Source organism: Anas acuta, chromosome 4, assembly GCF_963932015.1.
Source record: "Anas acuta chromosome 4, bAnaAcu1.1, whole genome shotgun sequence".
In the NCBI taxonomy this organism is placed as follows: Eukaryota; Metazoa; Chordata; class Aves; order Anseriformes; family Anatidae; genus Anas; species Anas acuta.
In genome coordinates, this window is record NC_088982.1 from 50,317,083 (window position 1) to 50,343,973 (window position 26,891).

The 26,891-nt window shown below is 37.5% G+C and overlaps 1 protein-coding gene across 3 annotated transcripts in view; it reads right to left on the bottom strand.

The window, feature by feature from the left end:
• Positions 1-26,891, bottom strand: part of SH3RF1 (SH3 domain containing ring finger 1) — an 85,532-nt gene that overhangs the window by 19,557 nt on the left and 39,084 nt on the right. For all 3 annotated transcript variants that reach the window (XR_011096235.1, XR_011096234.1, XM_068681199.1), the window contains exons 3-6: positions 18,893-19,168; positions 17,437-17,532; positions 8,376-8,678; positions 7,376-7,486 (exon numbers count right to left, since the gene is read on the bottom strand). Coding sequence is in view for 1 of the 3 variants with exons in the window: in XM_068681199.1 (XP_068537300.1) it covers positions 7,376-7,486; positions 8,376-8,678; positions 17,437-17,532; positions 18,893-19,168 (786 nt within the window). In the remaining 2 variants the exon portion in view is untranslated. The remainder of the gene's footprint in view (positions 1-7,375; positions 7,487-8,375; positions 8,679-17,436; positions 17,533-18,892; positions 19,169-26,891) is intronic.

The window sequence follows — 26,891 nt, forward strand, 5'->3', positions numbered from 1 at the left end:
GGAAAAACAGAAAGCATTGTTTCTAATTATAACATCTTTAGGATAGGACTCAAAAAAAATGCAGAAGCCTTCCAGGAGGTAGATTTTAACATCCTACTGCTGACTGTACTTCAAAACATGATTGTTTTTGTAACCTGAAACTGAAACAGAATATGCCATTCAGCAGTAGTGCACCCAAAACCACCCCCTTCTGGGGAAAATTTTCTTTTGATGTATGGGTAACAAAAAGCAAGCACAATATGAGACCATAGCCACTGAGCTATTGTTACCACTTTTGCCTATTCTTCTAGTTTAAAGAGTTAGCTTTTGAAATTCAGTATTATCGAGATTGGTAATCTTTAACAAACACCCGAGTAAAAAGGCACAGTTCTTTACAGGCAGATCCTAAGGGGGGTCCTGCCTACAGGATTCTATGCCTTTTGAGGCTCAATGGAGCAATTGTTACCTTCTGTTCTATAAAGCCTTAGACAATTCTTTAGGACTTTGCGTACCAACACTCCTGGGAAAAGTGTCTCACAAAAGGAGAACTTTTCTTCCCCCCCTTTCCAAAAATAATTATTTGTGTTACAACAAACAGGAAAAAAAAGAGTAATAAAAAACTCAAACATTTCAAAATGTGAAACAGAATTCATTTCATACATGATCTTTGACTTAAAACAACCCTTTAATACTGAAGCAAAACTCTAAATAATGCCACTTTAGATCTAAAAAAACCCACATAAGAATATAAATTACCAAAATGTACTGAAGCATTGCCTGGCTCATCCAGTACAGCAGCATATAAATGCACAGCGCTACATTATTGCTTTGGAAAAATATAATTGTAAGTAATTTTAATTCCCCTCAAACAGCCTACTTCTAAAGTTTGTTGTTTTTCTAAACAAAAATCTCTAGGCAAAGGAGTTCTGCACTGTGGGATTATTACCTCACTGCATTTTGAGAGCATTAATAAAAAGATGATTCTCTGAACTAGTCTTACTTGTCAAGACACAGTAAAGTACTAAATTATTAAAAAGAACAAAATCTAGAGAAAACTGATTATCTCTTACAGCAAACATAATTTCAGTCAAACTTCTTATGCTTAATTAGATCTGAACAGCAATATAAATTGCATAGTTACTTATTATTTTTTCTAATCATGCTTTAAAAAAAAAAAAATCGAACAGATCAACTGTATTCAATACAAAGCAGACATGACCTGCTCGTGAAGCATAACTGTGAGCTTTCATACTAACTTAGTTATTTACAAGAACTGTATATGCATTTGCTTTATATTCTAGATCCCCATCCATTCAACAATATTTTAAAAATATCTTAAACATCCATACTGAAATACTAACATTGCTCTTTCATCTGCTTTCCAGCCAAGTTAATTCCCTCTCCCAGTCAGCTTCAACTAATGCCTTGGATGAATCCAGGCTGAAAAATCTGAACACCTTTTAGACAATTGGTCTATAGAATACAGATTCAAACCCTTTTTTTTTTTTCAGGAATCTAGATTTCCTTATACATAGGGAACCTGTAAATTCACATTAGAGATGGTTAGCTGGAAATCTTTAAATACTTATTCATGCCCGATATCAAGGTGTCAATATTTCACACTTCCTGTATCTCTAAACATATATATACTGCACATTGTATTTTATTCATCTGACCACGTGACATACACAGATTTTTGAGCTGCAATAAAGGCATCTTCCCAGCTCTTTTTTATTTTGCTCCATTAAGGTTCTGCTCCCCTTCCCGTGTCTATTACTATGGTAATGAAACCTGCAGTGAGCCGCAGCCCAATTAAACGCCAGAAGACTTGGCAAGTACTTACAAATCCAAACAAACTACCTGATAGGCTTTAGAAGACAACTGCTCCTCAGTTTGCACTGCTGCAACTTAATAAAATAGCCCCAAATGCTCTAGCTAAATTTTCAAAAAGTTATCTGGCACGTATCCATTGTTGTAGCTATTGAGAAACACATCTACCTCTACAGCGCAAGCTAGCTTTGATGGTTTCCATATTCAACACTTGGTGAAAAAATATATACAAACCCTTCCTGTGATTTAATAAAATATACTTGTCAAAATAAAGTATTTTTATTTCAAGCAGTTGAGTGGGAAAAAAATGAAACTTTCTGCAACTACTCTTCAGACAGCAGATGTATTTTCAGCACAAACCAGCATCTTAAACATATCTCTGAAAAGCGATGACGGTTTTTTAATTGAAAGATGAAACATTATACTTAATTTGATTCTTAATTTATGTAAAAATTTAAAATAGTACTTATAACTGTGCTCTAGAAACTCATATGTACCACTAAGTTGAAATATAATTAGCCTTCATTCCTGTATCAGTCAACTGAAGACCAATAATCAGCTCACGCAAAGAACAACAAAAGGCACAGCAGTAGGAAAAAACATTAATTAACTGTCAGTCCCACAAGGTCTAGGAAAAAATATACAACTTGCAAAATCCCCTCAGGGCTAACAAATTAAGCCTCATATTTAACAAAATTCCTAAACTATAAATATATGTTATCAAGAGCAGGCCTCTCATACAAAACCTCATCGTTTCTTTCAGCTGCTTCCTCTTACCTACAAAAGTTAATTTGAATTATTGTTGGTTAAAACTCAGACAGTTCTTATTTAAACCTCCTCCTGACTTACACTATTGAATCAGCTGGAACAACATGAAAGAGAGTTAAAAGTCATCAGTATACTATAACCCTCACAGCTTGTGCCTCATTACTAATAAATCAGACTACCTCATGTACTTTAATACAGAAGGGTAATTTTTTTTTGTGTAGGCAAGAGAACAAACAGGACTAGAACAATCCGTTTTTTTTTTTTTAATTTTTGGAACTTTCAACATGTAAGCTAATGTAAACCATCCAAATATAGACCACTTGTTTTTGCTAGTTAAGTGCACATATCATTACACCATTTCAAAGTCAACATATTCAATCTAAAGAAGTAGAAATATGGATATCTGGGTCAACTACAGCCCAAAACCTTCTTTAGAGGATGTAAAAAGCAGAAAGAAAGGATGGTAAGCTATCTGTCGGTGATGCATTCTGTTTCTCTTCTGCTGGTTTTGAATGCAACTCTAACTTTGCTGTAGTATATTTCAGCTCTGTTTCTCCCATACCACAGCTCAAATCACATACTTCCTTTAACGTTTTTTCAGCAAAATCTATGGCAACTAGATCTCCTCCATTAGATAACTGCCTTATGAATTACATCCAAGAATTTCCTCCAATGTAAATGAGACTTAATTGTACATGCATATTTTCGCCCAACAACTATTGAACTTGACATCTGCTATTTATATTTTATAAAGAATGTCAAATATACCAAGCACCTACAAGGTTCAAAAACGCCAGTAGCTAAGAAGAGAAGACCAATTAATGCCCCCGTTAAGGGCAAAGCTATGGTTTGAAGTCCCAGAGAACACTAAACGATAGTATCACAATCAAAAGCTTCAGCTGTGAGAAGTTTGTCTCAGTTCATAGCTTCTTCAATTTCAAAGAATCGAACCTCAAAACACAAAAGAAGAATTCATGCTGCTGGCTACAGAACTCGTTTAAAGAACTGCTGCTGTAAAATAAAACTTCTAAAGAAATTATCACAGGTTTTCTCAATGCAAATAAAAATTTGTTTATGTGACACAAGCAGCAGATGGTGTATATGGCCATCTGACACAAAACATCATCATTCCTAATTCTTATTGATTCTTCTCCCCTAATCTGAATTTGGCATGAAGTAAAAGGTAGTATTGAATGGCTTGCTCTCAAAGAACAGTTACTTTAAATAGTGTTATAAATGCCAGAACGATCGACAGGAAGAAGATCCAATTAAATCATATTCATGCTGAAGAGAAACTCTCCCCATTCCATCCCAACTCTCGTGTCATTTGCATAGTACTCAGAAATGTAGAGAAAAGCTAAAGGGATAAGCTTTGGGAAATGCAAGAGCTTTTACTTAAAAAAGCAAAAAACACAAAAGCAAAAGGGCTCAAGCTAACCACTGGTATATTGTATAACACAGCACAATTGTTCTGTGGCTTAACATTAAGGCTGAGAATGTCAGGGAGGGTATTTCTGGAGGGGAAAAAAATCTAGAGAGAAAAGAACATCACCTTCACTGTTGGTTTATCAAAGCTGTTTTGCAGATTTCTAAAATTAAAATGAGTTTATGGAGAAAGTGAAAAGGGGGAATTTAAAGACACACTTCACGGTCTATGAGGACAAATTGCATCATCTAATATCATCTATAGTAAAAGAACATAGGAACCACCTAACTGTAGTCCAGGCTGCCAGCACCAGCTTGTATTTTAGTCATGCTGCAAACAAGTCAAAAAGAAACAGAACATTATGTACAGAAGGTTATTGACTTTTAAAGAGGGTGGCAGAGGATAATTCAGCTTCTCAATGGGAATTATATGCCTAATTGGAAACATAACCAAGAACCTGGTTATCACAAAAAGAAAAGTATCACTCCAGGATATAGGACAATCATGTGGCAAAGTTTCAATCCATGTTGCATTTAGCACTGTAATTTCATCCCTATGGGTACTGATGGTGAGATTGCTTTTGAACAAGCTTATGCAACCAAAGCACCCGAGGTGCTTTAACGACTTTGCACCAACACCAAAATAAAGTATTCTATGCTGGCATCAAAGAAAGAACTACTGATTCTTAATAACAAGCAAAACTGTTTGTTACTAAAACGAATAATAATAATAAATAAAAAAAAAACCTTCTGATAGAACTCTTGAAATTACGCTTTGAATGCTGCCTAACTCATCCTCTCCAAAACTAAGTATCTTGGCCACAAATCAAATCAATACTTGATGTTTGCAGCAAATACATTAACTAGACTTGTATTTTGCCTAACAGCACAGATGATATCAACAGTTATTTTGTTTGCTCAGAGCTTGAAGGTATTTTCTGAAGGACAGGATGAAAGAAGTCTAAAAGATTACATGAGCCAGTACGTAAGCAGCTAATTGTTTCCAGTATTAGATGTATACGTCAGATACAAGAAAAAGGATTTGGGGGTCCTGGTGGACCCAAGTTGAAGATTAGTCAGAAGTGTAACCTTGCAGCAAAGAAGGCTAATGGTACCTTGGGCTGCATGAGAAGCACTGCCTGCATGTTACAGGAGGTGATCCTGCCCCTCTGCTCAATACAGGCCACACACGGACATACTGGACAGAGTCCAGCGAAGGACCACGAAGATAATTAAGGGACTGGTGCATCTCTCTTATGACAAAAGGCTGAGGCTGCTGGGACCATTCAACCTAAAGAGAAGGCTCAGGAGGGACCTTATCAGTGTATATAAGGGAGCATGCAACAAAGATGAAGCCACGTGGTGCCCAGTGACAGGATCAGAAGCAGTGGGGACAAACTAAAACATAGAAGGCTCCATCTGAACTTCAGGAAATTTTCTTTCTCTGTGAAGGTGACTGACCACTGGAACAGGTTGCCCAGCAAGGTTGAGGAGTCCTTGGAGATCTTCAAAATCTATCTGGATATGGTCCTGGGCAACCTGCTTGAGCAGAGAGTTTGGACTAGATGACCTCCAGATGTCCCTTCCAAGCTCAATCATTCTGTGACATTAAAATACAAGTCTAAGCAGATTATTAATTGGATCAAGAATAACTTTAACAGGAAGATTGCACAGACGATCCACAGACTGAAGGAGTGATAAACAATAAAAGGACAAAGAATTGCTACAGCACAACCTGGATTACTCAGTAAAACAGAGCACAAACATACTGTCTGTGTACTTGTCAATAGGCTCGTCCACCTGAAGAACATACGTGGTGAAATATATTTACTAGGATGAGAGCAATTACTGTACTACTAATGACAACAAAAAATTGTGGGATCATCATGGATATGTAGCTGAACAAAAACTTGGTGCCACACTCAGTCCATGCATGGAAATTCTCAAGACAGAAACCGTCACACTACTGGAATAAAAGTAAAAAGGTCACACTATCAATATTCTCACCACTTAAAGTGATCGTGTAGTACTGTGCCTAGTTCTGGAATGCACTTACCATGCCAGAAGGAAGTACTGGAAATAATTCAGAAACTAACAGCATCGTAAGTTGAAGGACTGAGAAATGTAACTTAAGAGTTCCAAAGGAAGTGGTCAAAATGAAACCTCTCAGCTGTGACCAAGCCGCACCTAAGCCTTTAATTAAACAACAAAAAATTGATAGCAGAAGGCAGACAATTCTGCCTTTGATTTTACAGACAATTATGTAAAATTATTCAAGTGCTCAAAGTTGAAAACCAGCCTAGAGAAATTTAGTAGCAAGGCTAAGCATCACGTTTTACTTGCTTTAAAGGCTGCAAGGATAATTAGACACCTAAACAAATCAAGCCTCAAGCTTTTTTTTTTTTTTTCTTAATTTTTATTTAAAGGAGACTAACTGGAAAATTATTATTTAACTGTGGCATCCCTTAAAAGTTAAGGACACAACTTTTGGACTTGAAATAAGTATCAAATTTAGAGAATTCATATTATCAAGCTAAGAATTCACGAAGTTCCCTTTAAAATCTGTGAAAATTGGCGTCTACGCTCTTGACTGCAGTTAAGGTCAGTCTTTGACAAGTGCAGTATGATATAGGACATGCCTGTCCACCAAAAACACAGCAAAACAAACATCCATTGTTTTTGGAATGAAATACTGCACTTTTTGGTGACAATTTCTTTGTCCAAGGAAAGTAGCAGAGCAATGTATTCCTTCCTGTAAAAGATGACCATTTGCAAGTTGTTTGGATTGATTTCAAAGAACCCAACCTAGACATGTCTGATACATTCGCTATCTAACAAGGGTACACACAACTAAAATAAGCTTGTTTAAAGAAAGCACAGTTTTGAGATTTCAGAGAGTCTTGCTAGTAATGAGTTAAGGAAGACAAAAATACCTGGTAACCAAGGTCTAAGTTCTTGTACTTTTTTTGGTTGTGGGTTGTTTTTTTTTTTTTTTTTTTTTTTGTTTTGTTTTGTTTTGTTTTTTGTTTTGTTTTTTTTTGTTTTGTTTTTCAAGGTCTTGCTTGTTTCTCCTAACCTTCCCCCAAGATAATCTCTTTCCTTCTCATGCTGAAAAGAACTACTGTTCTTGAAGGATGTGTATTTCTTGTGCTTACTGCACAGAGGAAAGACAGAGAAATGAATATGGATCACAGGGTTCATGCATTATTTTATCAATAATGTTTTTTCTGTAATTGTTTATACAATCTATCACACAGATGATCACCATAAACTCGTTATTTCAAATCAGTGAAAGAATCCAGTGAAATCTCTGGAATGAAAGTGACAGTACAGACCAAAGATAAAAGGATGAGTTTTCTTAAATGGTACTTACACCAAGAGCAGCTTGGTAGGTAACTTCCGATGGGAAGGTAAATGAAGGCCCTGTTGTGACTGGGCTGCTAGGCGGTGGAGTCACAATTAGCCCTGTAGTACCAATATGAACCTGTCAAAACAAGAAAACAACAAAACAGCAGGGTCAGTTCTGAGTAGTTTGATGGGAGCTCTTTTGACACAGCTGTAAATCTTCATGGTCAAAATCACTAGCATTCTACTGTCCGTAACTTTAGAAATAATTTATGGTTAGATACTCGTGCAAACAACACTGGATCACAGTGCTCACCTTTTTTCAGCAGATTATTTTCTGATGTTTCAGAAACCTTGGAGATATATTGAACTACAATGTGAAACACTTTTAATCATAATCATTTTCTTTTTCCATAAATGTCAGTTGGATCCCAAAGACATGCAAATAAAACATATTTACTAGTTCATGTATAATAATTCCACACTTCTGTCTCTATTACCATTTCTACTCTCCAAATTTAATCTTTATGTGAAACAGACAATTGTTCACTAACTCCTAAACTTTGTAATTAACAGCATTGAAAAAACATGAGACTAACAAATAAATGAAGCCAGATAAATACTTCTACTTATCACAATCATATTAAGGTGGTACATTTCTGGAATGTAGGTAATTTTCATGTTAAATTTGACTTTTATTTGCATGTGCTTTATTAATATACAGTACAATATTCAATTTACAAGAAAATGAATAAAGTCACTCTAGATTCTAAAATTTTACAATTTCTGATGTTTTAGAGATTGAGAACTGTGAAAATAAGTTTACAAGATAATCATATCTGCATTTTTAAGGAGTTTTTTTTTCCCCCCTTAAAACACTCTCCATGTTGGAAGGTGAGCTTTGTGAAAGTGTATGCTAGTATTACTTACATGTAGAAAATAATTTGGGGTAAATAGGACAAGATCAGAAGCCTTTATAGTTATTAAAAACTACACAGATGATTTATACTTAATTTCATGTAAATTACCTGAGAAGGGGCACTACAAGAAAGTCCCGTCAGCTCACTTATACGGGCTGCTGCAGTTGGGTTGCTGGAGCTGATGAGGACAGGAGGACTGATTTCCATTGAGTGGCGATTCTGAGAGGACTGTGAAGACTTGTTGGACATCGTGAGGGAGGTAAAAGAGTGCCGTTTTTTGGTGTTTTTCTTTGTATCGGTGTGCTTTTGGACTGAATTGTTGTGGGCTGCCCCAGAGGTACCTTCTCCGGAGTCTACAGCAGAACCTGAGGGCTTATCCAATTCTATCAGCTGCTTGGCTGCTGTGTTAAACTACAAGAAAATATTCACACATTAATAATTAGTTTGACTTTGAGAAAATCACCTGAAGATAGCCAAAATATATTTTCCTTTTATTCATTATAGCTGAATTTAAACCATACAATTTAAAAATGTGCCATACTGACCTACTCTAAAACTTAGTCATTACAGAGTTAAGTCTTTAACTATCAACTCAACATGCTTTGAGTCAGTTTGACGTGGACTACCCATGAGAGGTAAAATTTCAGTTAAGAAAGGATGCTATACTCTGGTTCAAACATGGATTAATTCAGCAATAGACATGGCCTGTGTTATCAAGAAGTCAGACTAAATCACAGAGGTCCCCTTTGACCTTATAATATAAAAATCTGTATTACAAAACTTCTTGAACATTAATTTCATTTTAAGCCTTTTCTGTTGTTTATGACATCAGCCCAAACCTTTGCATGTGGGCTCCTAAAGACATTCCTGCTAGTATTCCTTACTATTTATGTATATATATTGAACATTATCAGTATTAAAATAACAAGCTTCCGAAATTCAGATTTAATGTAGTAGGACAGACTAGAGATCCAGCTAATCACTGCCTGAAAACAAGTAGATACACAAGTGAAGGACAGTATAAGAAGCAAAGAAACACACTGACAGCTCTGTGGAATTACCTTCTCAGCTTAGAACAATCTGTAGCTTCTGAACTCTCTAATGCTGAGACAGTATCTTTGTGTCTAAGAGCCTAAAACAGGTCACAGCTTTTTAAGCATATCTAATGAATTCTTGCTCAAAATGACCTGTTTCTGTTTGCTGTTTTTTTATACCAACATAAAATACAAACAAATCCTTACGCTCTGATAATCAAGTATGGAATCCCACACATTTTCTTCTTTTGGTAAATTCATCAGAGAGGAAAAATAAGCCTACATTTCCCACAAAACTTTTATTTCCAGAAAAATCTTACTGGTATTTTAGAGCTCCTGCAAATAATAGTCAGAACTCTCACTCATTAGCTGATCACAGCATCACAGAATTTCTAGGTTGGAAGAGACCTCAAGATCATCAAGTCCAACCTCTGACCTAATACTAACAATTCAACCACTAAACCATATCGCTAAGTTCAACATCTAAACGTCTTTGAAAGACTTCCAGGGATGGTGACGCCACCACTTCCCTGGGCAGCCCATTCCAATGCCTCACAACCCTCTCAGTAAAGAAGTTCTTCCTAATATCCAACCTAAAACTCCCCTGGCGCAACTTAAGCCCATTCCCCCTCGTCCTGTCACCAGGCACATGGGAGAATAGACCAACCCCCACCTCACTACAGCCTCCTTTAAAGTACCTGTAGAGAGCGGTAAGGTCACCCCTGAGCCTCCTTTTCTCCAGGCTGAGCAAACCCAGCTCTCTCAGCTGCTCCTCGTAAGACTTGATCTCCAGACCCCTCACCAGCTTTGTCGCCCTTCTCTGGACTCTTTCAAGCACCTCGATGTCCTTCTTGTAGCGAGGGGCCCAAAACTGAACACAGTACTCGAGGTGCTGCCTCACCAGAGCCGAGTACAGGGGACAATCACTTCCCTAGACCTGCTGGCCACACTGCTTCTTACGCAAGCCAGGATGCCGTTGGCCTTCTTGGCCACCTGAGCACACTGCTGGCTCATATTCAGCCGACTGTCCACCATCACTCCCAGGTCCTTCTCTGCCTGGCAGCTCTCCAACCACTCATCTCCCAGCCTGTAGCTCTGCTTGGGGTTATTGCGCCCCAGGTGCAGGACCCAGCACTTGGCCTTATTGAACTTCATGCAGTTGGCCTCAGCCCATCGGTGCAGCCTATCCAGATCCTCCTGCAGAGCCTTCCTACCCTCGAGCAGCTTGGTGTCATCTGCAAACTTACTGAGGGTGCACTCAATGCCCTCATTCAGATCATCAACAAAGATATTAAAGAGGACTGGCCCCAGTACTGAGCCCTGGGGAACACCACTAGTGACCGGCCTCCAGCTGGATTTGACGCCATTCACCATGACTCTTTGGGCCCGGTTATCCAGTCAGTTTTTAACCCAATGAAGTGTACACCAGTCCAAGCCATGAGCAGTTTCTTGAGGAGAATGCTGTGGGAAACGGTGTCAAAAGCCTTGCTGAAGTCAAGGTAGACCACATCCACAGCCTTTCCCTTCTCCACCAAGCGCGTCACTTTGTCATAGAAGGAGATCAGGTTCATCGAGCAGGACCTGCCTTTCATAAACCCATGCTGACTGGGCCTGATCACCTGGTTGCCCTGCAAGTGCTGCGTGATGACACTCAAGATAATCTGCTCCATGAGTTTCCCTGGCACTGAGGTCAAACTGACAGGCCTGTAGTTTCCCAGGTCTGCCCTCCGGCCCTTCTTGTAGATGGGCGTCACATTTGCTAGCCGCCAGTCGACTGGGACCTCCCCCGATAGCCAGGACTGCCGATAAATGATGGTAAGCGGCTTAGCCAGCTCCTCTGCCAGTTCTCTCAGTATCCTCGGGTGGATCCCATCTGGCCCCATTGACTTGCGCACATCCAAGTGCCGTAGCAGGTCGCCAACCAATTCCTCATGGATAGTGAGGGCCACATTCTGCTCCCCGTCCCCTTCCACCAGTATTGGGTATCCAGAGAGCAACTGGTTTTGCCACTAAAAACTGAGGCAAAGAAGGCATTAAGCACCTCCTTAAGCACCTCTTCCACACTCTCCAGAAACCTCCTAGACTGCTTTCTCTGGGCTGTGTTGTGCTTCCAGGATATATCTGGGAAGTTGAAGTCCCCCACAAGAACAAGCGCTGACCATTTCGCAACTTTTGTCAGCTGCCTGTAGAACTCCTCATCTGTCTCCTCATCCTGGTTCGGCGATCTATTACAGACCCCCACCAGGATGGTTGCCCTGTTGGCCTTCCCGCTGATCCTAACCCACAGGGACTCAACCTTATCGTTCCCAGCCTCAAGTTCCACGACATCAAAGCTCTCTCTGATATAGAGAGCCACACCACCACCCCTTCCATGCTGCCTGTCCCTTCTGAAGAGCCTATAGCCAGACATTGCAGCACTCCAGTCATGAGAGTGGTACCACCACGTCTCCGTGATGGCAACCAAGTCGTAGCCTGCCTGCCGCACGATGGGTTCCAGCTCCTCCTGTTTGTTACCCATGCTGTGTGCATTAGTGTAGATGCACTTCAGTTGGGCCATTGCCTTCTCTCCCAGCCTTGCCATTGTTACCCCTGGCACAGCTCTAACAAGCCTTGTTTCAGCCCCATCCCCCTTCTCACCTAGTTTAAAGCCCTCTCAATGAGCCCCACCAGCTCCTGGCCCAGGATCTGTTTTCCCCTTAGAGATAGGGACCTGTCTGCGGCCATCGGGCCAGGTGACAATGTCACAGTAGTAAATATTCCTAAGTAAAACCTAGACACTAGATTTTCCTCCCACTGGACATGAATCATACAAACAAAATATTTTTGTACCATTTGTGTAGAACATAAGGCATCACCATGCAGTTTTCTCCGACTAATTTGCAAACCCATTATTTTGATCAAGATTAATTAAATTTTAAATTTAGAGCATACCTACTTTTGACAGACTAGTGAAAAGTCATTTCAACACAGACCACCAACAGCAAGTTGAAGGATATAAAATAAGTAGAAAATATGATCAAAAAAAGACTATTCTGCTACTTATTCTGTCAGCATCCTACCTTTCACCATGGAAGAACTGGTAGGTTTTTCAAAGACTAACCATTTTATATGTTTTGTACTTGTAGACATTTTATTTTTCTGACCGAAATTCTTCATGCCCTTCCTGAGAATTTGTACATTCCACATTGTCTTATGCATTGGCCACATCCACTTCTGTTATTATCTGTCTACTCTCTAACACCAGTTTAACAGTCTGTTCCCAAATTATGGAGATCACAGAAAGAAAAACAGTACTCACTTCTATTAATTACCTAATCAGAAAAGCTAAAGGATCTCCCAAGAGTGTGGAAAAAAAAAAAAAAAAGCCACACTACTAAGAGCACCCCAAGGTACCTGTTAAACCTCAATATGTTTGTTTACCTCCTGAAACTAGCAATGCCTGCAGAATCTGACTATTCTATACAGCAAACAACATATTAGGGAAAAGTTAAGGCTTACTCATGGGATTGATTCAAATATAGGCAACGTACTGAGCTTTCTTATGCAAAAAAAAAAACAAGCACAGGACAGTAGCATGCAACCTAACCACAGACATGAGCTGATGACTGGCCTTTTTGCAGAAACAACTCGAGGACAGGAGTACTGAACAGTATTTTGCAGAGTGCACTTCAGCTCTTCATTGAGAAATTAAGAATTTACACACATTTTCCAAAGAAATGGCTAGCCACCACTCCAGGTCATGATGGTAAAGCTGTTCCTACTATGAAGTGTCTGAATACAGCATTTCTTTCTGCTGAAAATGTCCCTTTATCTATTTCCATATTTTCTGTGTCAGAGGTTTTCCTGAACAAACACCTCTGAATTGAAGCTTAACTTTTACCTTCACATATTTTTATTCTTTTTTTTTTTTAATTAACAATTTTATTTTATTTTTTACTGTATCAGGTAGCCTGAAACCCAATTCCCCTCCACATAGAAACCCAAAAAATAGACCAACTTCCCAAATGGGAACAATATGGAGTCAGCTCAGTGCTCCTTGAGGGGTCTAGGCCAACAGGCAGCCTTCCGCCTGCTTGCAGCTGTCTGGAGAAATTACCAACTAGACTACCACGAAAGACCTACTTCTAAGCCCCTTATCGTTGTGCTTTACTGCACTTATTTAGCAAATGCATTCTGGTATTTTTCACTCACGTGGAGACAGATGGAATTCAAATATCATCACTTTCTGAAATTAAATGAAAACACTACCTCCTCCCTCAAATAATCTTTCTATTCATCTTCATCCAAAATTTTTATTTACGAAATTTTACTCCATCATCATATGTCGAGGAGCTATTTTTCCACATCACCAGCACTATTATTAGTCAAATACCAATTCCTAGACTGCATTTGACTTTCACCTTTATATTTTGAAACAAAGGAGCAGATTGTAATTGGAACTTAGGCAAACATTGCCCTTATGTGACATTACTGTTTCTTGCTAAGCATCATCCTGGAGGACAGGTGGTAGATAAGAAACCTAAATTCAGCTTTGCAGTTAAGGTTTCAGAACAAATATAAACCATCAGAATTGTTTTGCAAAACCTGAACAGATCATGAGCACAGCTGCATCTACATTAATTTATGAAACAAACTCAGTAGTTCAGTATTGCCATTTTTGATTGGGAAATTAATCAAAACTGTGACATTCTGAAATTGTCATTAGATGAGAACATTGATATTATCACATTCAAATATAGCGTGAATTAGACTACGATTTTTTACTCAAAACTAACAAACCGGTTTCAAGCATAATATAAAATATTCACTTTTTCCATATTTTTCTGTTTTAATGTGTGGGAAGGCAAAAAGAAAAGGTTTCATAAAAGGCTTAATCTTATTCTTCCAAGTTGTTATTGCTACAAAAGTATTTAAAATTAGCTCACATAATCTAATACTACTGGAGTGTTGCACTCCAGTACAAACACTCCTGTTTGGTACTAGAAGAGATGCTGACAAAAAAAACCCTGACACAGTAGGTACATAAAATCTTATTTTCCCATTGATGAAAATGTAACATTAAGTGATGCATGCAGCAGCATAAACTGACAATGAACTTAAAAATCTACAACGATGAGCATTCAAGATACGGAAGAAAATACTTTCCTATATATTCTGGTTGCAAGACTGGTTGCAAATAACACTAGGGGACATGGATTAATACAAAGATGTTTCCTCGCTGTTCACATTAACTTTGAAAAACAAGAGCTGTCATTATTTTCTACTGACATTTTGATTGAAAAGTGATTTCTCTTACCTAATCTTTCATTTTTCAATTCTAGATGTTCATATTTTTCTAGTTGTTAAAAGTGCTGAACGATTTGCAATAATTCAAATAGGTTTTAGATTTTGAGTGTGTTTACTAAGTGTTAAACCACATCAAAGTGTCAAATTTGCAGTTCTAAGAAATTTATATTCTACCCCAAGCTGCATTCTATTTTGAAAAAATCTGTTTAGTTCTTATTTTTTGTTAAGAGATAAACGACTCATGAAATTAATTGTACAGTTTCTGTACTCCCTGCATTTACTTTTGTCACTGTGCAAGAACTTGGCTGACTCACTTTTAATGCAAATGTGTTGAAATTCCATCAGTCAAGTCTACTAATTTAGATAATATTAATCAGGACTTGCTCTAATAAAGCTAAAAAGCTTTTTTTTTGTTTGTTTTAGCAGTTTTCCCTCATATAAAACATTTTTTTTCAATGTTTTGCATAATTTATTTTTCACTTGCAGAGAGAAGTAATTATTTCACAGTGCCATGTGTCTACAGATAAAGACATAATGGTCTGTGAGTCAGTTAACAATTATACTCTTAATGCAATCACTATTAAGATATTTCTCAAAATGTTTTCAGTCCTAGCTTTTATTACTATCACAAATATAATAAAACAAAGTGATCTAGAAGAATAGACTGGCAATCACTGCAATGATTAAATATTCCTCCAGGTAAAAAGTTGCCCTCGAACATAGTCATTTAGAATTTTTCATGGACTTCAACATACCTGAAGTTTTACGCAGTGACCTCACAGTACAAGAAACACTTTAACTATCAGACATACATATCACAGAATAAACAGAACAAGCTGTCCTCGTTTTAAAGTTAATGACTTCAGACACTAAAATCTCCAGTAAATGCAGCTACTGCCTGACATTAAAAAACAACAACACATAAACAAAATTAGTGGACTGACATGCACAGGGCAAAGATGCAGCTGTCATTATGACAAAAATAGGTAACAGTTACAGGGTTGCAAAATATAACTAAAAATACCATACTGGAATACCTAAAAAATATGAATTACTTTAGTTTTTAGTGTCATTAGTGGTTTAATTGTTTAGTGTCTATGAACGGTTTAATTGTTTACATCAACTGTCTGCATATTTTCAAGAACAATAATTATATAATCTCAGAAAACAGACATTTCAAAGTTCACATAGTTTTTGGTATATATCACTGCTCTTCACTACAACTGTTTCAGTTAGGTATATGCTGGGAAAAAAAAAAAAAGAACACACTTATCTGATCTGAAGTATCCCTTTGGGTATATTTATTTCTCTAGATTTCCCACACTGTATTATTGGGGATTTGAAAATGTGTATAAAAGTGTTCGTGCCTACTCTAAAAAGGTTTGTTGAAGATACATTTTCTTAGCTGATGGACTTTGTCTGAAAATTTCAACAGTGAAATACATTTTGTGACTATCATTGTAAGATAAATTGTGTGTTTTTAACAGGAAATCTCTATTTTGCAAACTTTTATAGAAATGGAAACTGAGCTGTTAGCTAAATAGTTAGCCCAAGTGGCAGCCCTAGGGAAGAATTTTTTCTGACTTGACTAAATTAAGTGATTTATTTAAAAGAAGCACCAGGTACTGTACTATCTGAATTGAAGGGGCAGTTAACTGCAAGGAGATAGGAATTAATAGCCAGGGGCAAAAACTTCGTAAATCAGCTTTTGAAAGCTTCTTAAATTGAAAACAGAATTGGACTGAGTAAGTTAAACCTTTATGGTTTTGTGTGTGTTTTATTATTATAACTATTCTGTTTATTTTTAAGTTGTACGAAGTTTTCTGTCCCCGGGTATACAGACTTTTAAGTCAACCTATAAAAATCATTACACATCATATCGAAAACAAGACTTTTCTATACTGTTTGAAAACTTTTTTTAAAAAAACCTCACCATCTCATCAGGGCATTCAGGAATTGAACACCTGACTTAACACTTAGTATGATTACATATTTCTCCTGTGACCTGAAGCAGGTATTTTTCATTCCACCTCCAATGTGAAAGTACTTCCTTTCATCTTTGTTACATTTATTTAAATAGAATCTCCTCAGTGCAAGAACTCCATCTTACCATGTGTCCATAGCATACCTAGCAGAAAAAGACCAACAGTATTCCAAGCCTCTGTATCTTTATATAATGCCAACTACAATAACTATGGCTGCAGCTGTAGATTCTGTTCTTAATCACTTATTTCTATACATAAGATAAATAGTTTTCTATGTGAAACCCTAAAAGGCAAGGGAAACTTTCTCAAGCACTACCTCTCACTGTAAGTTGTCATATCAGATTTGAGAAATCCAGGATTATACAGAGCATTTTATCTAACAGTCTGTTTGATGTGAAGTTTGATGCTTTACTTGCTTAACAGCCTATATTCTCCAACTTTCTAGCTATGCTCATTTGGTTTTGAGAGGCAGGTATTAGGGACAGTGCAAAAATGACTATTTCGCAGACTTACTGATGGCTTTCATTTTGTAGTTAAGTGTGGTTTGTGATTGACTGCGTGACTCACAGTACTAACAAGAAAATGCAGTGACTGTCTCCAAGTACTTTGATTCCAATTTCATTTGATGAAAATACGTATCAAATAGCTAAATAAAAATCACTTGTTCAGCAGCTGAGGTCATGAACTTTCCCAAACTAAGCACACAGATTATTCTAGGTCTAAAATTATTTATATCTCAGGTTATTTTAGAATCATCAACAGTACCATTATTTTAAAAATACTATCAAGTAACTGCAAGAGTTTGCTTTCATAAGATGAAATACACCATGGGCACAACCTTACCAATAGCCCAACTGTACTCACCTCAACATATGATATTGGAAATATTCCTATCTTGTCAGCCAGCATTCCTTCTGCCCAGTTTTCATCCACTCGACGTATTACAGTCAGAACATCATCCTGTGTGAACATGCAGTGATTATGTCTCCCAGCTCTAATTAAGCTTCTAATTAAATTTCCCTCCATAATGCACGGGTAATCAGAGAAGGCAGTATGTGGACAAGTACCGCAGAGAAGGCACTCCGTAACACAAACATGCTGCTCTTGGGTTTGAAGTTAATTTTGTTGGAGGTCAGCTAACCATCCACAGCCAACCATAGCCATTTGACTTTGTCCTTCATAACAGACTTCCTGTCACGTTCAGCCTCTTGTACTCTATCAGCCCCACTTTTAAGTCTTGTCATTAATCAACAGAACCTCAACTTTTTTATGTCTCAGCAGACTCTTTACCCAAACTTCCCTAGGTGTTGCTCTTGAACTTAAATAGATAAGAACACTGGTAAGTGGTATGACTTCTTTCAGATACAGATTGAACTTTTGATTTTAGATACAATTTTGAGAACATTACATTTAAATAGTTTCATAGGCATATTAAACATTGCTATATTGAGATACACATTTACTTCATAGGTAAGTTAAAGCATGTGGAAACAGATGCTCACTCAAGCATGACTGTATATCAAAAAAAAAAAAAAAAAAAAGAAACAGCCAACAATCTAACCAAAACATGCAAGCCAATGCCAATTAGATAGGTGTGGTAAAAAACATTGCCTGTTCATATATGCACTTGTCTGAACTTCAGGAAAGAGGATAAAACTTGTCGCTTTTAAAATTTTACCCATCCTTTCCATTTTTAATAAGGAAGTGCAAAAATGTGATCGGCTCACATTTATCTTGTAGCATTTTTATGCAATTTCATAAACTAAAGAATCATAAACCAAAAGAGGAACAGCTCCAATACTTGTTAAAACTCAGTATCATTTTGTGCTTTGCAAGATAGAAAATTAATTACAACAATGTAAGAAGAAATGTCATGTTTTCCAAAAGGCAATTAGTTATATTACGGAACAATAAAAATCAGTAGTACTTTGTATTTAGTATCTGGAGCCTAAAAATGTCACTTACTAAACACAAAGCTAAAAATTAGCACCAATTTTTGACAATTTTAAGTGAGCGTTTCTTTAGAAGATGGAACACTTAATTCATAACATAGGTTATTTCTCAGAAATTAAGACTGCTATTCCTGTAATTATGAAAACCTGTATTCTCAAAAATAAAACCTCAGAGCAATTGTATGTAACTCAAAAAGAAAAGGAAGGCAAAACTAATCTACAAGTGAGAAATACATACGGAATTATCTCCCCTTTTCATATTTGTACAGATCTATTAAAAACACAGACAAGACTACTGAAGTCTTATTATTTCTTATTCAAGTGAATGAAATTATTAAAAGAAAATACTATTTTTATTCAGTTTTTACCTTTGCAAATGGTAAACAGTCTTTATCTGCTTCCTTGTCTTTTACTTCGAAGTCATAAAGTGCTTTGCACTGAGGCGGAGGTTGAGGTAAAGGTTTAATAATCTGAACAAAGTTGGTAGGAAAAAAGCCATGGATGCCATTGACTTCTCCATGATACCAATTTTCATCCACCTGTCGACGCAAAATGATGATGTCTCCTTTATTGAACTTAAGATCTCCAGGTTCTTTTCCCTCATAGTTGTACAATGCTTTGGCACATGGTAACTGAGGTACACCCTAAAGAAAAGGAAAAAAGAAAAGATTGATAGAATTAGGTAAACATTACTAAACTGAAGTTATATTGCATTATTTGGGGGACTATGCATGCTGATGTATAAGAATTCATAGTAAAATTATACATAATATAATTATTTCACTGTAGCAATTCTTCTGGTTTTACCTAAACATATAGGAAGAGCTTCAGTTCCATACGGTCTTAATTATCATTTTCCTCTAAATTTCATGATTTCCAGTAATGCTGCAATATTGAGACACCAAAGAAGCAAAATAAAAAGCATTATATTTTAACCCTTACATACAAATTCACTAAACTTATCAGTTCAATATTAAAAAGAAGCAAAAAAACAACAACACATTACTGGGAAAAAAAAAAAAAAAAAACAGACTACTGAGAAGTGCTCTGACCACTCGAGAGAGCTGACAGAAGAATTCTGCAAGAAAATGCAGCATCAGAATAACAAATTTGCTGTACAACCTTTGGGGCATGTTTTCTGCCTGTCTTGCTTCCTTATTAATGAGGAGCATGAGGACATAAGGGAGGTGTTTTCCAGCCTGAAAAACAAATCTCACTTGATTAAAGGTGAGAGATTTCATCCTGGAACAACCCCTTTTATTTATTTATTCTTCAAACATGGCAAAAAGAATTACTGAATAAAACCAGTTGAAGGTTTGTATCCTTGGGTTTTCTTTTGATTCCTCTATAATAACTTAAAACTATAGGTCATTAGTGCTGCTCTTGAATGCATGTCAGAAACATTACAAAATAATACAGTGTCATCTTTCCTTAAAGAGTGAGCCTCTACAACTCCAGTATTAGGGCTTGTTCTTTCAAAACTCTTCTCTCTCCAAATTTAAGTATTTAGAAGGGAGCTCAACCCTTTACTGATGTAAACAGCAGTAACTTCCCTTACCAACACAGTTTTTTCCGTAACAAAGACAACATTTATTTCAACTACAGCACAGCATTTTACATCTTTAATGCAATCCCATACAGAAAAGATAAATTGTAATGAATTTCAACATTGGCAGTATTATTCACCATGGTCTACGCCATGATACATCTCTCCTCTCATGTTTTCTACCACAACAGATTGTAAATTGAAGTTGAACACGCAATATCTCAGGAAGTATGCAATGTAAGAAAATTCTCCGAAGGAATTACCACTTAAGAGACTGTGTCATTATTCAGAAGGCAGAGTACTTCATAATTTATTTCATATTTACCACTTACAATTCTGTCTTTCAATATAATCCCATTTCTCTGGGTACCTTTAATTTTTGTGCATGGCTTTATAATCATAATAATTACATGAACAAGTAAGTGATATCTTAAAGATTAGCTTATTTAATAAGTTTTCTTTCTATATCAAAACGTCAAAGGAATTATACATATATTTATTCATATATATACACACATACACACACAAAGGTACAGATGAGTATGATTTACACATGAACACAGGCAAACCACAGTTCATTCTAGCGCAGCCAGCATGGGCACTAAAACTATTATATTATCAGTATTCATACAAATACTCGCAAAATCTAGTGATCTTCAGACTGATGCAAACAGTACTTTTCTTCACGATCACACTTACTGGTATTGGTGCACATTATAAACAGCAATGGCACACTTTATGAGCCCAGATGGGGAAAATGACTAAGATATCAACTAGAGTTTGTAGGCTCTGACTGACCAAAGGGGAAATTCAGAGCCACAAAAGAAGCATGCCTCTATATAACAGAGGAAGCACCACTTGCTTATCCATTTCCCCCCCAAATAAAAACAAACAAACAACAAGGATCCTTCTGCACTTCAGCGATTACAATCCAAAGAGCTACTTGGTAGAAAGAGGGCTCCGAGCAGTTAGAGCTATGACAAGACAATTTCCTTTCTCTCTTTTGCCGAGGTTGTCACCAGGGCTGTCCCTGGGCGCTCACCCAGTGGTCCCCAGAGAAAGCCACCTGTGTCCCTGTACCAGGGAAGAGCTTAAAGATTGGGTCTGTGTATGAAATATGGTCAGAAAAAATCTCTTTTTGGAGATGCAAACAAAACCAAAACAAGACAGGAGTGTGAGTGGAACAGATCCTGTCAAAGGATCTGCACTTGTTCTCAGCCAGGTTACCAACAATTAAGGAGAAAAGGATTAAATGACTTGGGAGAGAAAGAAGGCGAATGCCTTTTCCTTCTGCAGCAGGCAAAGGATAAAAGGGGAAGGCTGGGGTGGGTTATGGCCCACCACCGTGCCCTGTACGTGCGTGGCCTGCCCGGGCAGCCCTCAGGGGCCCGGTGGTCGCAGCTCTTGGCTGCCATGCTCAGCAGCCTCCCCTCTGCCCCTCCGCCTGCTCACCAGGAGGGCAGGCCGCGACGATAACGCTGAGCCAGAGTTTACAGTTCACTCCCCGTCTCTCGCTTGGCTAAACATGAAAGGAAGGCTTTGGAAGAAAAACTTTGCAGTCTACCCTGAGGTTTGCAGCTGCCATTTACCCTGGGGCTCTTTGAGGAAGCAACCAAAGAACAGACAAAAAAAAATAACCATTTTAGGAAATGAAAATTTAAAACCCAGAAAGACATCATGCAAAATAGGTTTCTTAAAATTATTTCCTCAGTCATCCTCATACAATAACAAATATTCAGATTTTTAATGCTAATGCTTAAATGCAAACTGTTTAAATTCCGTTTTAGCTAAGGCATGGATATACATCCGAAGACTCCTTTACAGAAAATTACATACAGTGACATCAAAACCAACAGCTGAACAAGAATATCAAAAACAGCATATGCATCCATTTATATATGAGGCTGGGATTTCTTAGATTTCCCCGTATTTCTTCTCCTCATCCAGATATTTTGTCTTAGAAACCTACAGAACTCCTGTGCGGTTCTCTTTGGATTTATACGTTCTCTTTAGTCACCTTATTTCTAGCTTTCCTTTTACTTTTTAATGGACAACTGTATGTATGTTTCATGAGCTTAAGCCAAGAGAAACTTATGCCTGCACAGAAACACGAGATCTGATTTCCTTTTAAAAAGAAGTTTCTGTGGCAGAGGCCCAAGCATAAATGTGCTTACACTGGCATAAAACAGTGCTCGTTGCGTAACTTATTTCACTTGGACAACCAGCGCAAGCTGAAGGAGCAAAACTACCACCTCCCCTCCTGCTGCCACCACGGAAACAAATTCGGCAGGTAGCGGGGCAGCCGCCTCCTGGCCTCCTCCCAGCCTCCCACCACGGCGCTGACGCTGGCCTCTGCACTCCTGCAGAAACATCGTCCCATCCCGCTGCGGCTGCTGCTGGGACGTGCCCTGGGTTCTCCCGTCAGCCAGCTGAATTCACCCGTGTTACCTGCTCAGCTTTCAGCTGTTTGAGATTCCCAGACACTGAGTGTCTTCAAGGGAGCAGGTAGGCTTTTTACTGAGCACTGGACAGACAGAAAAGCTTTCTGAAACTGCCTAGATGCATAACCAAAGCCTATCAGCCTCCACAAACACTGGCCTGCTCAGACAGCTCAGCAGCAACTTTTATGCCCAGCCTTCCAAAATTACCTCTGTCTTTCCTTAGAGAAAGTCTAAAACTGGAAGTTACTATCATTTTGATCTGTGTTGTACATGTAAAAGGATCTTTAATAATCGTCAATTATTTGCAATTCTATTACAGGTCAAGACAGAAAAATGATTTTTCTTCTATTTTTACTTGCATTTCCATGGAGTTCCTCAACCAAACTAAGTCACTAATCACCAGCACAAGATGAGAAATCAATGATTCCTAAAAATCTCCGATTACATAGCAATTTTAAGTACAAAAACTTCAGTGCTATCAAGGTGCCTTTATCAGTATAACATTTTTTGCCTTAAGAACCAGTATTGTAAGACACATTTGGTTGCCAGCACAAACTGCCTTTACATAAGAGAGGTGTTTGTTAATATGCTGCAGGAACTATAGCAGCCAGCGGGTTGGCAAGGCAGATTTGGGTCAGGCGAGCTCTCTGCATGTACCTTCTGCAGTACATGCAGGCATACCCAAGATCTCATCTTCTGACTCCTATTCAAAAAAAAACTTTTCAATTACAACATATTGTTCCTTTTAATCTTCTTGTTCATTCTCCTTCATCTTGTTGATCTTCTGACTCAGATCTTTCAATCACTTTTAATTTTTTTTAAATATGTATTTTTCTTCTCTTACCTTGTTTGGCCTTTACCAAGCTGCTCAGCCCTATCTAAGCAGATCATCCCATGTCATACCTACAGCTTTTTCATGTCTCTTTCATCTAAGCTGGCTCCAACACCTTTTTCTGAGTCTTAATTTAAAGCCACCTGATCTGTCTGGTTTGCAGAGCTATTTTCTTCGTTTCAGCCTCCTTTGTTCTTCCTGTAGCTGTGCTTAAATTTTCATGTATTGTAGGACAAAGCTTATGTGAACACTTTGCTGAAAACCTTCTTAAACTGCTTACATTAATGTTTCCTTCAGTAGGATTTCCTTCTAAGCAAAGGAAACATGCTCCCTTCTTTAAGTCATACATGTACTGCTGTCACCAGAACAAATCAGGTACTCAGTTTTACAGAACACAACAACCTAGAGGTTTAATATTTTAAACTAAATCTTCCCATTTCTTTTTGTGTTCCAGAACATGAAGTGTCTCCATAACCCAAGAAGAACATTAAAAGCTGCTCCTTGCATTTATTTTTTTTATTATTTTTTTTTTAACTAATCTAAGGAATGATACAAACAAGGTCAGATGTGCTCCAAGAGGCTAAAGCGTAGTATTATTAACCTGCACCCAACACTAAATTAGTAATGGAATCAATTTTACATACTTTCACCATCACAACTTTCTTGGAAGATTGCAAAGGTCATGAGTACAAATGTAATGATTTCTATTTATAGAGCTTCTGAGGTACCTGCCACATGAATGATAAAAATGTGAGATTGCTTCTATGAGGAGGCTCTATCAGGTTGTCAGCATGCTGTAGTAACCATAAAAACAAACCTTTGGCATCACATGATGTAAATTACTATTGCTCTCCTGAGTATACTAAGTCAATATCTGACAGTTCACTTTTTTCTATGACAGCTCCTTAGATTAGGGAAGTAGGTGATGTTAATGTGGGTAAGTATATCCATTTCCACTAGCTTCTAACGATATAGCTGTACTAGATCTTGTTGTTCTCAGCATACCTACAAAATAACCACACGTTTGACTTAAAACAGTAACAAGATTTGTAATTGTTTGAAACTGGCATGTTTAAGTACAGATAGCTGTGACTTGGTGCAGTTTTTAATTTTAGTAAAAGTTGCTATTTTAAATAAATAACATTGAGAGAACATTAGTTGGCCAGGTTACCCCTGAAATCCACCCATGTGCAATTTATCAGTGACCTACATAATAATTTTCAAGCAAGATTACTTTTTTATCCCAGTCCCCTCCCTCTTTTTTTTTCATAAAGCACAACTGCATCGACATATTTGTTATACTTTTCAAAAAACTAAACAACTGCAATCAGGAAAAAAGTCAATTCTCGGTAAATGAAGGAACTGACCAGTATTTTTACAATTATTTAATGTAACAGTCAAGTTAAAATCTATTTTGTAGACTTGCAAAGCTTCACTGCTACTAGCTAACTATCAGAGATCACAGTATTTTTTTTCTGTACTAATGCGAATACCTGCTAATTAACAGCAATACTACCTCTAGACATAATAGCGTGTGACATACCAGAATACTATTAAAGTAAAATGACTTTAACTTCCAAGTTTCAGCCAGCTAACAGCCTGGAGTTGCGAGCACTCCTAGAGCCCTTTGACTACCCAAGTCTTTCAAGGCCTTTATCAGTTAACTTTGCTCTTGGCAAATTTCGGCAGAACTTCACAAGATTGGCTCAGGAAAACCCTGCATTTTGTAAAAGGAGGGTTGCACCTCTCCTCACTTAATTCTTGTACGTTGTTTTGAGGTAAATTACCAGTGGCCAGCTCAAAGTGACAGAGTTGGTTTATGAAAGCCATTTTTGCTTCATCTGCCTTAACTGCTTTTAGCATACATAGAAGAAAATATTTTGGCATTTTTTATTGTCTGATGTCAAGAAATAAATACAAGGTTGTTTAATATAGGTATGAGAAACTGTCTCCCACAAAGGTGTTTTGAAATTAAAAGCTGGAATACAGGAGAATGAAAGGAATTTAAAAATGTTGCCTTAGGGCCGAAACAATCAGACTAATAACATGAAAGGTTAGAAAGGGACATTTACAAAGCTTCCCAAAGGCACTTAGCCTAGTCGCTTTCTGTGCAATACCTGTGTTTTTGAAAACTTTTAAAACGAAAAAAATCAGTGTCTTCAGAATGCCAGCTTCTCTCCTTCTCCTGTCAGGAACACAATGTTCTCAGCTACTTACTTTTCCACGGACTGTTAAATAAAGTTTTAAACACTTTCCACTAAACTAAGCTCTCAAAATAAACAAAAAAGGAAGCAAAAACATAGGAAAAAAAAAAAAAAAAAGTAGAATGAAGAAAAGAATTATGCTCTGCACAGCATATGTCCCCAAATACATTAACTATATGCACTCAACAGGTTAAAGATTCCTTTTTCCATTGGGAGGGGGAGGCAAAAAAAAAAAAAAGAAGCACAGGGAAACCAGACGGTATACAAGTCAAACTCGGGAAGACTAAGGTAACTTTCAAGATCCAAGGAAGAATTTGGGCCTGCATTCTTACTGATTGTGAAGAGGAATGCCAAAGCATATCAGACAATTTCATTCCAAGTCTTTAAATTTTTTTGATTCATTGTTTACCACAAAACCATTTTGTTTTGAAAAAAATAGATCCTTGAAAGAATCCAAACAAAAATTTAAAGGGTACACTAAAGTAGTGCTAAGATGTTTATATAAATTGTTCTTCTCAAAAGCAAAGGCTCGCTTTAAAGATCTGCTCTTACAGCTGCTATACCAACCCTGCTGGTTAGCCTGAAAACGCTGCTAGTCCCATGGGTTTTCTCTTGGTATGTTATGACTGACTGCTGTTTGATGTCTCCATAAAACTGTTAATTTTTCTTGTCCCAATGCTATTTCAGAGTACAGCAATGTGGATTTCCTAATCTGTTTAGGGACCTCAAATTGTTCTGCAGTATAATTTTATTCCATTTCACTTAAACTCTTTCACCAACATGTTTTTCAAAGCATTCTGTTCTCATGTAATATCATCTATGGCTTCTAATACCAGAAAACTGCATCCCTCAAGCAGAATAAAGAAGGAAGACACCCGGCTGTCTTGGCAAGCCTACATACAGAGGAGCAGTACAACTGGGAGACAGCGTAGCAGGACATAGCATTCCCACTGCAAACTGCACTGAACTGCTGTATATCCCTGAAGAGGTCTCAGCGTGGGGTAGGAGTTTTAAAATGTATTTAGTGCTCCCCAGCCACATCCAATTTGTCAAAACTAAAACCCCTGGGGACTTCCCAAGTTACACTGGTATGTGTCAACACTAAGTGCTTTGGAAAGTTTTGCTGTTTCTACTTTCTCAACATACACTTATGAAAGTGCAAGAAACTTACCTCACAGGTATTAACTTTATGAAGAAAAAGTTAGGAAAATGATCCTTTTTAAAAAACTGTCAAGAACATCTACTCTGTGTAGATGCAGTAGATTAGAGATCCAAAGTTGTGAACTTGTATTTATATTTTTCCTGCCAGTTTGAGAAAAGTCACTTATCTTTGCAATCATAAGG